A 16,580-nucleotide genomic window follows, 5' to 3' on the forward strand; every position below is an offset into this window, starting at 1 on the left:
TTATTTTGACAGACTTTGTCTTCAATTAAACACCTCAAGAACTGAACATTCACGATATATATTTATGGTACAATTTCATACTTTGTAAAAACTCAAAAATTTTATATATACAGCTTTATATTCAAAAATTTTTTATATACAACTGATTAGAAATGTTTCCATACAAACTTTCTCACTCTACAAATGTTGAAGATTCTAAATAATGATTTTTAAAAAAACTATCAATTTTGTTTGCTTCATAATTTAACATTACAAAGAAGTACTTTTACTCACAATTTATTTCCTGTATAGATAACAATATTGTTTTGAATTTTAAATTTATTTACAAACCTCTAGATCCTCAGTATTAACTAATGGACATATTTTCTTGATATCTTCTGGTCCAATAATTTCAAATTCTAATCCATATATCCTTTAAAGATTTAAATATTTTCGTAAGATTTTAATTAAATAATTAATTATAAGATAATTAAACTTGTTAGTAAAATTTAAAAATGATGCAAGTAAATAATCTATGAAATTTTTACTCTAATATTACCTAACCTCCATATACTGAATTTTAATTCTAGTAATAAAAAAATCCTTTGCAATTCAGCATCTTTTTTTAATAAGAATTAATGTTTCTCAAGCCATAATATAGGCCATTCTCAAGTTTAATCATGAAGAAATGAAATTATAAAAATCTGAATGTGAGTTTTTATAAGTAACTGAACCTGAACCCTTGTAACTTAAGCTGAAAACGTTATTTTCTGAATAAAAAAACTATGCGCTGAATTATGGCAAAAGTGTATACTTTTTAAATTATAAAACCACATAAAAATATTTCTTAGCAATAATATTTAGAGGTAGTGACTACATTTAGCAGGGACTAGCTAACAAATTTTTACTTAGTATTACAGATTTGGATATTAAAATTATAAAATGTGTTAAGTCTAGAATTAATTACATCTTTGACATTTATTATTTTGCAAAGTTTTTCCTATAATAAAAATTTTAATAAAAGCTATTGCAATGGTATGTAATGATACGTAATAAATTCTAAAAAGAAATGCTTCTATTTAACAAATATTAAGGGCATAAATAACTTTGTTACATTGAAATTTAGTGTACAGGTCAATGCCTCTTATCCGAAATTCTGAAAACTGAAAGCTTCAAAAAGAGGTTTTTTCCACAGAGCATTTTGTCACAAATTTGATGTTTAACTTGCATAAATGTTAGCAATACCAACTTCATATAACATTGTAATACCACATAATGCAATAATATAAAATTCCAAAGAAACTACATGAATATAGATTTTTTTATGTTTGAATATTTTAAACTCAAAATAAAACTGCCTAAAATTTTATTATTATGAGAACTGAAAAGTTTAATTATCTTCATTTGCAGAAATTTTAATGTATTTTTTAATTCTACAGCTTTCATTTTCTATTTATCAATAACAATTGCCAATAAAATTTATTAAAAAATTACTTACACAAATAAAAGTTTAATCAATAAAAAACTTTTTCTATAGAACTAATGAACAGAAATTTGTTATGTAGGTTATCATTGTTAATTTTAAAAAATGTAACTCAAAAATTAATTTACTCAGAATGCTCAAAGTTAATTAATTATAATTAAACAGTCTGATTTAAAATAGTCTTTCAATTTCACATTATTTATCGGAAATGTAGCCATGGGGTGGCATGAAGTAGTGTATCACAAGCAGTTGACCACTGAATGAAACTGAAAAACATGCATCATACTCAAATACTACACTACATGAACAGCCATGACGTTTGGAAGAATTATTCTTCCTTATCTTGTGATTTAATACTTGTTCATGTTTAGCCTTTTTCTATTGAGCTTAATCATGTGTATCAATGATTTGCATATGGCTTGCATATGAACATCAATATTGGTATGGTAGTTCCTTGCACAATAACATGTAAGCTAGTGGTCATGGGTTACTATGTTTTTACTGTAGCTTACCTACCTATATGAAGTCTATGCAAGTCATCAGTCATGCAGGTGACCCACATTCAGAAATTTCAGGCTACATTCCAGCTAATAGCTTATATTTTATTTTTTTATAATCTAAACTCAAGATCTATTCTTAATTTGTCTATTGCTATAGATTTTACATTTTTAATATATTGTCTAGACAAATAAATGTTCAGAAAGCTTTGAAAAGCAGTCAGTTTTATTAAGATGACTTTGAATTTAAAATATTTATGTCAAGTTCTCAAAATCAATTAAAGATTTGTGCTTATTTTTATCTCATTAGTAAAAGTACGCTATTAAAAGTAATGAAATTTACAGAATAATAAGTCCTTTAAAATATATTTTCATAATTTTAACCGAATTATTTGAAATAAATTAATTAAAGTATTTAAATATTGAGAATTATTTTAAAATATTTACTTTGCTTCATCGGCTAATCTTTGAAAATATATCATTCTATCTTTTGTTCTTGCTATATCAATGGCACCCCATTGTTTCCATCCTAAAATAATTATTATTTTGCTTTTATTATAATATAATCATTCTTTTACTTTATCAAAATAATATAACAAATTAACATTTTATTAATCATTTTGTATCTATTAATAATAATAAATAATAGAAAATTTATCAATAAAGGAAACTCTTCAGTGTTTTAAATGTCAGGAAAGGTTAAATTCTTAATGTTATATGTTTTTTTCTGGATATTAATTAATGAATTACTGATGGAAAATAATGTTTATGAAAAATTATTATTATAATAGAGATCATACAAGGCCACTTGATCACTTCGCTAGTAAGGCTGTCCGCCAACTATCTCTCTCTATGAGACCGAGCGTATAGACGCTAGTTAATATTTTCTCCGCTTGTGGTGCTGACGATCGGTGACATCCATCGTCAGCGATTCAGGTGGAGAGTATAGAGGAGTTTGGAGACGTCGCTGCATTTAAATATTTTTCTCATTAAAGCAAGTTGAAAACTTTTGACAATCAAGAAATGAGCTGCTGCAAACGATGTTCCCTAGTTTGTGAAAAAAGCGAAATAATAATACAGTATTTTTCACTTTATTTTCATACTAGCAGACCCCGCCACGCCTTGTTGTGGCTCAAAATGTATCTATTATAAATGTATAACACTTCCCCCTGGGGAAAAATTTTTCGAAAAATTTCTTCTTAGTGTACATTCTCTTGACGTACCCTATTAAAACGCAATCAAAAACGCAAAAACCCGCATCTAAAATAGTATAATAGAAGCCAAGTTTTTCACAGTAAGCCTTAATCCTGTCCCTCTCCCCCCAATGGGGTAATTTCGACATGTATTCGACAGCCTATGTCCACCCTGAGGTTCCATTCTAAATATTGGTGAAAGAATTTTTGAAATCGGATGAGTAGTTTTGGAGATTACCTGCTGCATACAAACTAACATACAAACATTACCTCTTTATTATATTAGTATAGATGACGTTTTTAGGAAGAAATAATAACTGAGTATTATTGGCATGGAAAATACAAACTTTTTCACATTAATACTATTTAATCATCTCTTTTCGATTCTTAAAGATACCAGTAGTTAATCGTTAATGTAAATTTTTTTTTACTCGAAAAGTATGCAAAATTAGTAAAACTAGGTTACCTACAGTATGCACTGTCTACTATAAAAATTTTCACATTTTCGGACCATATATGATAATTATTAAAATGTTGTGTATTAAATCTGTTATAAAATTATTACTTTTGTTAATCAAGACTGTAAGAATAAATACCGATATAACCTTTCGAAAAAATTTGCTTATTTTTTTTGCAAAAATAAGCAAAGTTTTTAGTTAGTAAAAAAATTTCGAAAAATATGCACGGAAATATGGTGATATTGAAGGTAAGAACTTATTATAATTAATATTGGAGAAGTACACAGAAATGTGAACAAAAGCAACATATATTGTTTTAAAGTTGAAATTAAAAGTATAACTATGGTAAAAGTAACATTGCTTCAGTTTACATCTCTAATATAAATAAAATTCTTTATAGAAAAAGCAAAAGCTTATTACATAAGAAAAATTAATTTATTGAATAAAGTGTACACTGTTTTTGACTGAATTTTACAGTTTGTAAAATTCAGTCAAAGACCAGAAATGTACTTAGCTTCCTCCTCATCAGAAATTTACAATATGAATTAGACAACATTAGACTTTTAATATTTTTCTAGAAATGGGCTTATGATGCAGTCTGAGAACTTTTTCCACAGTTTGACCACACAATGAATGTATTTATATCTATATACCAAGCTGCTGTTGAAGAGAAATCCCGTCAACCGTATATAACTCACGAATAAGTATAACTAAATACAACTATAACTATATGTAATTATCACAATTTCATAAAATAGCTATACTCGCACACAAAAGTACAAAACGACCAATTTACTCAACAGACGATTCTCACCGATAACTAGCGCCAAAATCTTTCGCAGCGGCAAAAAATGGAAACAGTGTGAATACGGCAATTTTCCTTACGGCGGACGGCCTTACTAGCGAAGCGATCAAGTGGCCTTGGATCATAAAAGTTATGAATTGAAAAAGAAATATTCATTTATGATATAAATGTTCTAAACAATATAGACATCTATATTTTATTCAATTCAGGTTGAAATATAAATGCCTAAACATAAAATTTGCAATGCTTTTAGGTTTGCATCTGTAAAAATCTAAAGACACAGGGTGAGGAGAAGTAAACAATTTACAAATTGGATAAGAGAGCTACGACACTGGCACTAGTAGAAAGTGGCACACGACACTTTCTACTAATTCTAATTCCAATTTTTTTATTTTACAAAATGGGAATGAGAACTAGCAGAACTAGTAAAGGAATTTAATTTATTCTGTATAGTTTCAAAATAACTGAAGATCACTTCACAAATTTGAATAAAAAATTATGGAAAAAATTTTAATAATTCAATTGACACTGAATGCAATATAGTGTGTCTATTTTCCAATTCATGAACTGTTCATTTCTCCTCACAGTAGTGTTCACAACAGATTTAGACATTATTTTTCAAGCTGAACTGAATAAAATATATATTGCTCAGACCTTTCTGTATTGTAAGTAAACAATCCTTTCTGAGTTTATCATTAAAAATGTAATAACAAAATTAAAAGCTGATTGTAATTATTACAAATATATACCACAATAACCTGCTGCAAATGAAAAAGTAAAACTGATAAAATATTAATTTCTACAAAGAATATATTAAACTTGTTTCCACTAAACAAAAAATATGACTAAATAGAGATTGGAAACATAACATATATTACACCTTTAAAGAGTTAACTAAACTAAAATAAAATTGTGTTTTTGAAAAAAGGTATTTTAGTTTAGTTAAAAATGTAATTTAACCAAATAAAATTTACATATGATGTGCAATGTTAATCCACTTTGCATTGAGTATGCTCTGAAACTTGGTGTGTTGGACAACAGACAATAATATCAAATATACTTTGGAAATGCTAAAATGAAAATGGTTAAAATGACATATGAATCTCTTCTAAATTTAAATTTCTCTACAATAAATTCATTTTTTGCATAAAACTTTATACAATGTGATAATTTCACAATTAATCATTATGTAAGAAAATGCTATTGACCATGTTGGAAAGCAGCGTGGTTCATCGCAACTCACTGGTCACACAAACAGGCCACTTGTTCTTTCCAGCATGGTTAGTAATATATTTTATAAATTATATTTTAAATTTAAGTAATATTTGTACTCCAAATATTACTTAAAATTCTATATTCAAATTTAATATATAATACAATCCTTTAAAAAAATGAACTTAACCACAAATCAATGAAATTATTTTTATGAATTAGAAATAATACCATAATACTGGAATGAATGACTTAATAAAAGATCTTTACCAAAATCACTTTTTTAGTTTATAAATTAAGAAACAAGTGACAGTATACTCAATAAAAGTTTTAGAGGCTTTGAAAATATTTAACAAATTCTTATGAAACAACATTATTAATATCTGTGAAATTACATAGGTTTAAAGAAATAAGCATACAAATACTTTAATGCTTGTTATAAATAAAAAAAAATAGTATTTTGGTGTTATATACAGGGCTGACTCAGACATCAGAGGCCCCATACTAAGAGGGGCTTCACACTTTCAAATATCTAAAAAAAATTTATAACAGAATTTTTGACATTTCAGAGATGTATTGATATGAGAAATAGTTTAATTAAACTTATATTGATTCTTTGTATTTTTATCATTGGCAACATCCAGTATCAAGTACCAATGATAAAAGGCACCGGCAAATAAGAGGGGCATTCAAAAAGTTTCTGGAAAGTATAAATAAAAAGAAAAGGATAATTTCAAACTGATATAACATCATAAGTATTGTGTAGTACTATCGCAAAAATGAATTATACCATTCTGTTTATGAATAATAACCACTTTCCAGGAACTGTATCAGCCAGCAATTATACAATTAAATATAATGTTTAATAAAATTATATAATTTGTTGATAAAAAATACTTTTTTGTATCAACAAATTAATATAAAAATCAGAAAAATATTATGTATTCCTGTATTGTTATTTTTTTTTCATAAATTGTATCACTTTTATTTATGATTAAACTGTTTTCTAATTTTTTTTCTTTTCTTCTATTGTTGATATACTAAATTATGTATTCAGTTATCGAGTCAGTCCTTCATGAGTTTTTTATAGAAAATATATAATGTCTGTAATTAGAAGTACTAAAAAACACCAAAATGCTACTTTTTATAACAGGCATCAGTCAAAGAACTTGTCATATCTCTGTTCATCTGATGAGAGCCTTATATGCCAAAATATATAATGACGTTTGAATGTTTCTTATGCCGTTGTGATTCTTTCGGTAAGATAAAAACATCAGAACAGAATTTTTTGGGGATATATTCTTCATGACTTGTTACTTGTAAAAGTTTATCAACCACTTCAAAGAGTTTCATACTTCAAACATTAATTAATATACATTAAAATTAAAATATATTAAAATTGTTAATAAATTCTAAATTCTTCTAATATATTTTAAATACTGTATTTATTAATTATAATTACCTATATCATATCCTCCTGTTTTTAATTCTTCAAATAAATCAATATTATACTGTGTAATTATTCCATCATTTGATGAATTAAATGTGCTTATAATATTATTACCTATAGATGATAAGGTTTCTCCTATCCTGAAATATGAATATAGTTAAAAATTAGTTTTCTATGTCTTTAATTTACAAAATATTTTCATTTGTAGTATAAATTTAACCTGTTCAGAACTATATGACTTCATTATTCAAATATTAAATATTATGAACACTAACAGTTAATGAGTCCTTTGAAGGTTTTAATCAACATTAAATGCTTTTTGAGACATTTCATCTAATCTTTGGATAACAACTCAAATAACAAACCATCTTCATAACATAATGTCTCATCTCAGATAACAACTTGAATAAAGAACTTTATTCAAGTTGTGATCTCAAGGTGAGATGAACTATCTCAAAAAATATCTTGATAAAACTTAATAAAATGTTTAAAATCTTGATTAAAAGCTTCAAAAGACTCCTGAACCATTAGCATTCTTAACATTTACAGAATGCTTAACAATAATGCAATAGAAAAGAATGTAACATCTATCACAAAATCTGTTAAATAAGAATCAAAGATATAGATACTACTGTGGGTAGCCTGAGGTAGGACTAAGTCGTACCTCTTTTAGATAGGCAACATTTCGGTGAGAACTGCCCACTGGTCAGTGGATGGCTTGTTTATGTTTTTTCTATCCCGGAAAGTCGGGACTCTTGTCAGGTCGAGTGGAGGAGGTGAGAGGGGTCGTCGGCAAAGTGTGAGCGATACTCGAAGTAAAGACACCAATTAACAACAAAACAAGGATTTATTTAGACGATAACATAACTAACATAAATACATTGAGCTTATATCGAGCGGACACGCGGAAGTGGAGGGAAACGCGCCGAGAGAGAGTTTACATTAATGGGTATCATACCTCTACGAGGAGGGGATCGGACGATCGGATGTTTTCTAACCAGATCGGACAAGTTGTCTTGAGGAACGGACGGCGGCGATGAGGATCAGCACGGGTTTCGGCGATCACAAACGGTGATGACGGACCGTGTTCACGGATGGCGACGACGGACCCCCTTTTCTTGTCGTCACCCCTCTTTTATCCCTTTCGTCACGTTACTGAGTTTTGCCAATCGCCGATTTTTAGGATAAGTTCCTCATGAATCATTTTTCGGGTTCCTGAGAGATAGGAAACGGTTCCGTGGGAAGGAAATGTGTATATCCTTTTTCGTAAAATTTCGAAAAATGAAGTTTTTCTTTGTTTAACTTTAATAAAGATATTTAATTTAATTGGAGCTCCTTTATTTAATTTTATTTTATTCGGTCCGACCCTCACACTACAGAGATATGATTGTATGTATAAAATGAATATAAAAGTATCTATTTTACAGATATGAGAACTTAAGTTGTAGAATAAAAAAAGACAACAACACGAGGAAAGAAAAGATAAAAGTTACATTGCCGATAACAATGAATATAGACAGAAAAAAAAGGAAACCAAAACATAAAAGAAAACAGTTATACAAAAGTAAATAGTAATCAATGATCCAAACAATTTAAAAATAATGAACAGAAAAAATTTTTTATATCATTAATAAATTTTTTAAATTAAGAATTAATACAAAATAATTTTTGAAGAATTATTATTAAAAATATTTTGTTTTCTTACCTTCCCTTTTCCATAACAACAACATCTGTCCATCCTTTTTTGAGTAAATTATATGCAATTGCATTGCCAACAGAACTAGCACCACAAATTACAATTTGGGCATACTTTGGTATAGCATTTCTCCAAAGATTTCTATTAATAGTTTCATTTGCTTCATTTTCATCACTATCCCAATTTGTATAGTATCTTTTGTGTGTAGATAAAAATGAATTTTCTGGTAAATTAGAAAATTTTCTTACAGTAAATGTAGAAAACTTTGATAAAATTTCCCATTTAAATGTTCTAAAAGAAGAAAATTTCCATAAAACAGAAGCCATTTTCTTCTATTTCCTTACATGTCTTAATGTTTTTTTTTTTCTTCCATTAACTGCAAAAAAAGTAAATAAAAATGATTAATTTTAGTTTAAAATGTTGATAAAAATTATAATGTTTCTATAACTGTATAGTTTATTTGTTAATACCATATCTAATAATCATCTAATAAATTCCTCAAATAATCTAATGTTCTATGATTCAATTAATTTAAAACTCTTCTAACAGGCTTCATCCAATTATTTAGCTCAAAAATTATAAAAATTTGAACACTTTCTGCCTAAGAACTATTTCTCAACAATTCAATCATAAGTTTTATTTATTTAAATTGTCGAATGGTCAGTTTTGAAATCCAAAGATTGATCGATGTCAATAGTTAAGTTATGTAACAAACTATTTTGCTTATTTTTTTAAATAAACATTATTATTATACTACTTTATTTCTGTAATATAAGATATCGCTTTCTTCTCAATCAAGATGGTCAAATTGCATCAAGTATGGATAGATTAATAAATATAAATCATCATTTTATTGATATTAGAATAGACTGATGATAAAAGTCCAAACATTGTATAAACAAATGTCCATTAGTGTGATTAGAACTGATTAGAACTGAAATTAGGAGGACTCAAATTAGAATGTGTAAACATACATTTATCCTCGATGACTGCTTATGTAGCCACTAGTGCTATGGATGAAAAATAAACTCTTAGATATTTGTATATACATTTGTACTAGTGTGTTTGTCACATTTAAGCAGAAACAATAATTACTAACTATGTAAAATCTTATTTAATTTTACACGGTTATCAATTATATGGAATCTACATCGATTAGAGAATTGAGCCGAGACCAACAAAACATCCAAAAAAATATAAATCAAATCTTAATAAAATGTAACAGAGATTAAAAATGTCTTAACTTTTTCATCATGTCTAATCACCAGGAACAACTATCTTCCAATGCAGAGATGAGATTTTTTCTTTAGAGGCTACGCCTCTGCAAAAAAATGCAAAACAGTCTAAAAGTTCACAGCTGACAATCCCAGTACAATTTGTTTTTTTGTTCGTACTTTTGAACTGCACGACTGCTTCAAAAGTATGAACATTTTGCTTATTTTTTCTAAGTACGGTATAGACACGGGCACAGCTTTTAAAATACGGACGCGTGGTAATCCTAAATACCCCTACAGTCCAAAGCCGAACCAAGAAAGTCTTTAAATCATATGTCAGTCTCCTTGTTATCATTTATTCTAAATAATCTACAGTATACATCAGTATACTACAAAGTAAACTGACTGACTTTGAATTCTTACACGCGACCAAGAATTTGAAGTCAATCAGTTCACTTTGGAGTGTTCCCAGACCTTTAAAGTGTTTTGAAGGTCACTACTGTAAATGCTTGCATTTACAGCATTTACAGTAGTGACCTTCAAAACACTTTAAAGGTCGGAATCTTCAAACACGCGTGAAATTTGAGCTCACATTTTATAATTTTTCGATTCCCGAGATATGAATTTTAGGAGATTGACAGAAAAAGTTCAAAATTGCTTAATACTTTTTTTACGTCATTTTAAAAATTATTATTCTTAAATCTAATTAATTTATTTACTAAAAAAGTTACTATAACCCGTAGCGCCATCTGTTGGCATAAATATTTTAAATCGCTATAACTTCTCACGTGCGTATCGTAGACACTTGTCCAAATAAATAAATAATTCAATATATTTAACTTATTAGTTGTATATATGTCGATATATCGTGTGTTATAATACACATAAACAGGTTTAATTTCTAATAATATTTAAAAACTAACCCTTTATATTCTGTTATTAATTAAACCTTCGGCCATATTGAAACAGCGCCCTCTCACCAACTTTAACTAAAATCATGTCGAATTTATATCGCGACTGAAATATATTTTAGAAAAAAATACGATCGAATAAACATATAAATTTATATTTATTTGTTATTTTATCGAAAATTTATTTTTAAATGTTTAAATTCATTTATACACAAACTATTGTTTATAGTGACTTCGTCACAATGCCGGCTGTAATTTTCCGTCACGGTGCTCTCAATTTAGTAGTGACTTGCCCATACATCATACTTTTTCTGTTAACGATAGAATCATGCCGTTCAAGAGAAAATTTTTGAATCGAAATAACTAGCGTTGCTAACTATCTCCCATCGTGTGGGACTGTCAAGAATTTTCGAACGAAATCCCACAATACACGTAAAAATCCTACAAAATGTTTTAAAATGATACTAGAAAAGAAATTTACAAAAACATATTTATCGAAATGAAATACACGTAAGTGCACGCTCTAAAAGACCCGGAAAAATCGAAGAAAATTTTTCGAAAGATGGTCGGTCCAGATATGTCGGGCCTCGTCCCTCATCATCCGACCGTCCCATTGTGGGCTTGCTAAAAGAAACCCTCTTAATGACCACAAGACAGAAAAAGTTGAAAAAACTATTACTGAAAATTTCGTGCCGCTAATTGCAGCGGCGTGTCGTCCATAGAAGCGGTGGAAGTACCGGTGGACATTCATGTAAATGCAGAAAATAATTTATCAAATTCCGAATACAAGAAAATGATTGAAGCAAAATTAAAAGAAAAAAAATTGTAAATTATTCATAAAAAAAATTTAAAAAAATTACCTTATTTTTTTTTTAATTCAAATATTTACGAAAATCGATCCATCGTTGACGCGTCTTTTAACGTTTGTTTGAAATTCGTCACACGTGACGACTCGCAGTTCGATTGTGTTTCTGTTCAGAGTCGGACGTGTTTTTCTTGCGGTGGTGAATTGTGTACCTTTTTTGCAATTTGCGGAGTTCGAGGAAGAAGAAAAGAGATTTTGTCTTAGTCCATATTGACCCTAGACGTAAGAATTTATTTAATAGAGTGGTTGCGGCCGACGTTTTCATCGCGAAAACGTGTACGTCGGACGTTCAGCGCCTCCTTCCTGTAAGCCTAAATGTTTGACAATGGCGTTTGGAATGTCCAGCATGATTCCACTGACTATCCAAACATCGTTGTCAAACTTCTAGGCTTACAGGAAGGCGGCGCTGAACGTCCGACGTACACGTTTTCGCGATGAAAACGTCGGCCGCAACCACTCTATTAAATAAATTCTTACGTCTAGGGTCAATATGGACTAAGACAAAATCTCTTTTCTTCTTCCTCGAACTCCGCAAATTGCAAAAAAGGTACACAATTCACCACCGCAAGAAAAACACGTCCGACTCTGAACAGAAACACAATCGAACTGCGAGTCGTCACGTGTGACGAATTTCAAACAAACGTTAAAAGACGCGTCAACGATGGATCGATTTTCGTAAATATTTGAATTAAAAAAAAAATAAGGTAATTTTTTTAAATTTTTTTTATGAATAATTTACAATTTTTTTTCTTTTAATTTTGCTTCAATCATTTTCTTGTATTCGGAATTTGATAAATTATTTTCTGCATTTACATGAATGTCCACCGGTACTTCCACCGCTTCTATGGACGACACGCCGCTGCAATTAGCGGCACGAAATTTTCAGTAATAGTTTTTTCAACTTTTTCTGTCTTGTGGTCATTAAGAGGGTTTCTTTTAGCAAGCCCACAATGGGACGGTCGGATGATGAGGGACGAGGCCCGACATATCTGGACCGACCATCTTTCGAAAAATTTTCTTCGATTTTTCCGGGTCTTTTAGAGCGTGCACTTACGTGTATTTCATTTCGATAAATATGTTTTTGTAAATTTCTTTTCTAGTATCATTTTAAAACATTTTGTAGGATTTTTACGTGTATTGTGGGATTTCGTTCGAAAATTCTTGACAGTCCCACACGATGGGAGATAGTTAGCAACGCTAGTTATTTCGATTCAAAAATTTTCTCTTGAACGGCATGATTCTATCGTTAACAGAAAAAGTATGATGTATGGGCAAGTCACTACTAAATTGAGAGCACCGTGACGGAAAATTACAGCCGGCATTGTGACGAAGTCACTATAAACAATAGTTTGTGTATAAATGAATTTAAACATTTAAAAATAAATTTTCGATAAAATAACAAATAAATATAAATTTATATGTTTATTCGATCGTATTTTTTTCTAAAATATATTTCAGTCGCGATATAAATTCGACATGATTTTAGTTAAAGTTGGTGAGAGGGCGCTGTTTCAATATGGCCGAAGGTTTAATTAATAACAGAATATAAAGGGTTAGTTTTTAAATATTATTAGAAATTAAACCTGTTTATGTGTATTATAACACACGATATATCGACATATATACAACTAATAAGTTAAATATATTGAATTATTTATTTATTTGGACAAGTGTCTACGATACGCACGTGAGAAGTTATAGCGATTTAAAATATTTATGCCAACAGATGGCGCTACGGGTTATAGTAACTTTTTTAGTAAATAAATTAATTAGATTTAAGAATAATAATTTTTAAAATGACGTAAAAAAAGTATTAAGCAATTTTGAACTTTTTCTGTCAATCTCCTAAAATTCATATCTCGGGAATCGAAAAATTATAAAATGTGAGCTCAAATTTCACGCGTGTTTGAAGATTCCGACCTTTAAAGTGTTTTGAAGGTCACTACTGTAAATGCTGTAAATGCAAGCATTTACAGTAGTGACCTTCAAAACACTTTAAAGGTCTGGGAACACTCCAAAGTGAACTGATTGACTTCAAATTCTTGGTCGCGTGTAAGAATTCAAAGTCAGTCAGTTTACTTTGTAGTATACTGATGTATACTGTAGATTATTTAGAATAAATGATAACAAGGAGACTGACATATGATTTAAAGACTTTCTTGGTTCGGCTTTGGACTGTAGGGGTATTTAGGATTACCACGCGTCCGTATTTTAAAAGCTGTGCCCGTGTCTATACCGTACTTAGAAAAAATAAGCAAAATGTTCATACTTTTGAAGCAGTCGTGCAGTTCAAAAGTACGAACAAAAAAACAAATTGTACTGGGATTGTCAGCTGTGAACTTTTAGACTGTTTTGCATTTTTTTGCAGAGGCGTAGCCTCTAAAGAAAAAATCTCATCTCTGCATTGGAAGATAGTTGTTCCTGGTGATTAGACATGATGAAAAAGTTAAGACATTTTTAATCTCTGTTACATTTTATTAAGATTTGATTTATATTTTTTTGGATGTTTTGTTGGTCTCGGCTCAATTCTCTAATCGATGTAGATTCCATATAATTGATAACCGTGTAAAATTAAATAAGATTTTACATAGTTAGTAATTATTGTTTCTGCTTAAATGTGACAAACACACTAGTACAAATGTATATACAAATATCTAAGAGTTTATTTTTCATCCATAGCACTAGTGGCTACATAAGCAGTCATCGAGGATAAATGTATGTTTACACATTCTAATTTGAGTCCTCCTAATTTCAGTTCTAATCAGTTCTAATCACACTAATGGACATTTGTTTATACAATGTTTGGACTTTTATCATCAGTCTATTCTAATATCAATAAAATGATGATTTATATTTATTAATCTATCCATACTTGATGCAATTTGACCATCTTGATTGAGAAGAAAGCGATATCTTATATTACAGAAATAAAGTAGTATAATAATAATGTTTATTTAAAAAAATAAGCAAAATAGTTTGTTACATAACTTAACTATTGACATCGATCAATCTTTGGATTTCAAAACTGACCATTCGACAATTTAAATAAATAAAACTTATGATTGAATTGTTGAGAAATAGTTCTTAGGCAGAAAGTGTTCAAATTTTTATAATTTTTGAGCTAAATAATTGGATGAAGCCTGTTAGAAGAGTTTTAAATTAATTGAATCATAGAACATTAGATTATTTGAGGAATTTATTAGATGATTATTAGATATGGTATTAACAAATAAACTATACAGTTATAGAAACATTATAATTTTTATCAACATTTTAAACTAAAATTAATCATTTTTATTTACTTTTTTTGCAGTTAATGGAAGAAAAAAAAAAACATTAAGACATGTAAGGAAATAGAAGAAAATGGCTTCTGTTTTATGGAAATTTTCTTCTTTTAGAACATTTAAATGGGAAATTTTATCAAAGTTTTCTACATTTACTGTAAGAAAATTTTCTAATTTACCAGAAAATTCATTTTTATCTACACACAAAAGATACTATACAAATTGGGATAGTGATGAAAATGAAGCAAATGAAACTATTAATAGAAATCTTTGGAGAAATGCTATACCAAAGTATGCCCAAATTGTAATTTGTGGTGCTAGTTCTGTTGGCAATGCAATTGCATATAATTTACTCAAAAAAGGATGGACAGATGTTGTTGTTATGGAAAAGGGAAGGTAAGAAAACAAAATATTTTTAATAATAATTCTTCAAAAATTATTTTGTATTAATTCNAAAAAAAAAAAGGTCAACAGGTGTAGCAGTCCAACCGACTCGTGGACTGTCCGGACGGTAGCACTGTCATTTAGACGCCTATGCACTGATCGAAAATAAACATACATGCATACACTGTAATTTACTATGTGGAGAACACTCATTTTATCTGTAAAGTTGATTGCAACGAATTGTGCAACAAATGAACTTGCCAAGACAGACTATAAAAAATTAATTTTCTATGTAATATTCATAATTGCAAAGAAGCCAAATCTGGCAATGTTGCTCAGAACTGGCTGAAGCGCCACTTGTAATCGTCCAATGCGCCAAGTTTTGGCCACCCCTGACATAAATTGTTTTCAGTTGGTCTTGAATGTACCATATCTCTGACATAATATATTATTTCGGTGAGAAATTGATATTCGAAGTGTGCCATTTTGTTCACGATGTGTTTTAGGAACTTAATAGCCAATTATTTCTAACACTTTAGTGGACTGGCTGGCCGGATTACAATCAATCTAGCCAATTTTGGGCCAATGGTTATGTGTATAACACGTAGGATAGGTGGATGGGAAGTGTGGTAGGGAAGGCCGAGAAATCTTGTTTGGAACGACTCTGGGCCTGTTTTGGTAGGTATGCAGTGCGTGCCTGCAAGTGGATAGTGCACAAAATATATAATTTTTCATAATGTAAATATAATAATCAACAGACTCCTGCCAGTTATTATCTAACTTCTTTTAGGGGAGAACTTTTTGAATTATGTATAGTTAATTAGGGACGTCTATCCTGTCCCTAAAGTTTTCATATCTGGTCTCGGATTTCATCTAACTCTGTTCTCTATATTAAGGACGGACGACAGTGGAAATTTATAGGTCTAAAACTTTTTCAAATTGTAGCCCAATTTAAATAAACCACCAACATTGTTAATTTAAATAAATTTTTATATACACATATTTAGTATATAAATATAATACGTAAGAAAAATTTCATTTGAATTTGCAACTTATTTTATGGCAGCACAGAAATATAACTTTGAACAAAGGCTTGTATTATTGGCTTGATTCGAATAAAATATTTTAATGGATTTTTTACCCCTCTCA

The 16,580-nt window shown here is 29.3% G+C and overlaps 1 protein-coding gene across 1 annotated transcript in view; it reads right to left on the minus strand.

Annotated features, from left to right (window-relative positions):
• The window catches only part of LOC111623658 (pyruvate dehydrogenase phosphatase regulatory subunit, mitochondrial-like), a 62,709-nt gene extending 53,605 nt beyond the window's left edge, over positions 1 to 9,104 (minus strand). Inside the window, exons 1-4 of the mRNA XM_023366330.1 lie at positions 8,783 to 9,104; positions 7,090 to 7,217; positions 2,407 to 2,488; positions 331 to 412 (exon numbers count right to left, since the gene is read on the minus strand). Of these exons, the coding sequence (XP_023222098.1) occupies positions 331 to 412; positions 2,407 to 2,488; positions 7,090 to 7,217; positions 8,783 to 9,099 (609 nt within the window). The 5' untranslated portion in view covers positions 9,100 to 9,104. The remainder of the gene's footprint in view (positions 1 to 330; positions 413 to 2,406; positions 2,489 to 7,089; positions 7,218 to 8,782) is intronic.
• Between the last annotated feature and the right edge of the window lie 7,476 nt (positions 9,105 to 16,580).

This window comes from Centruroides sculpturatus, unplaced genomic scaffold (assembly GCF_000671375.1).
Source record: "Centruroides sculpturatus isolate CEXI.00-Female unplaced genomic scaffold, Cexi_2.0 scaffold49, whole genome shotgun sequence".
In the NCBI taxonomy this organism is placed as follows: domain Eukaryota; kingdom Metazoa; phylum Arthropoda; class Arachnida; order Scorpiones; family Buthidae; genus Centruroides; species Centruroides sculpturatus.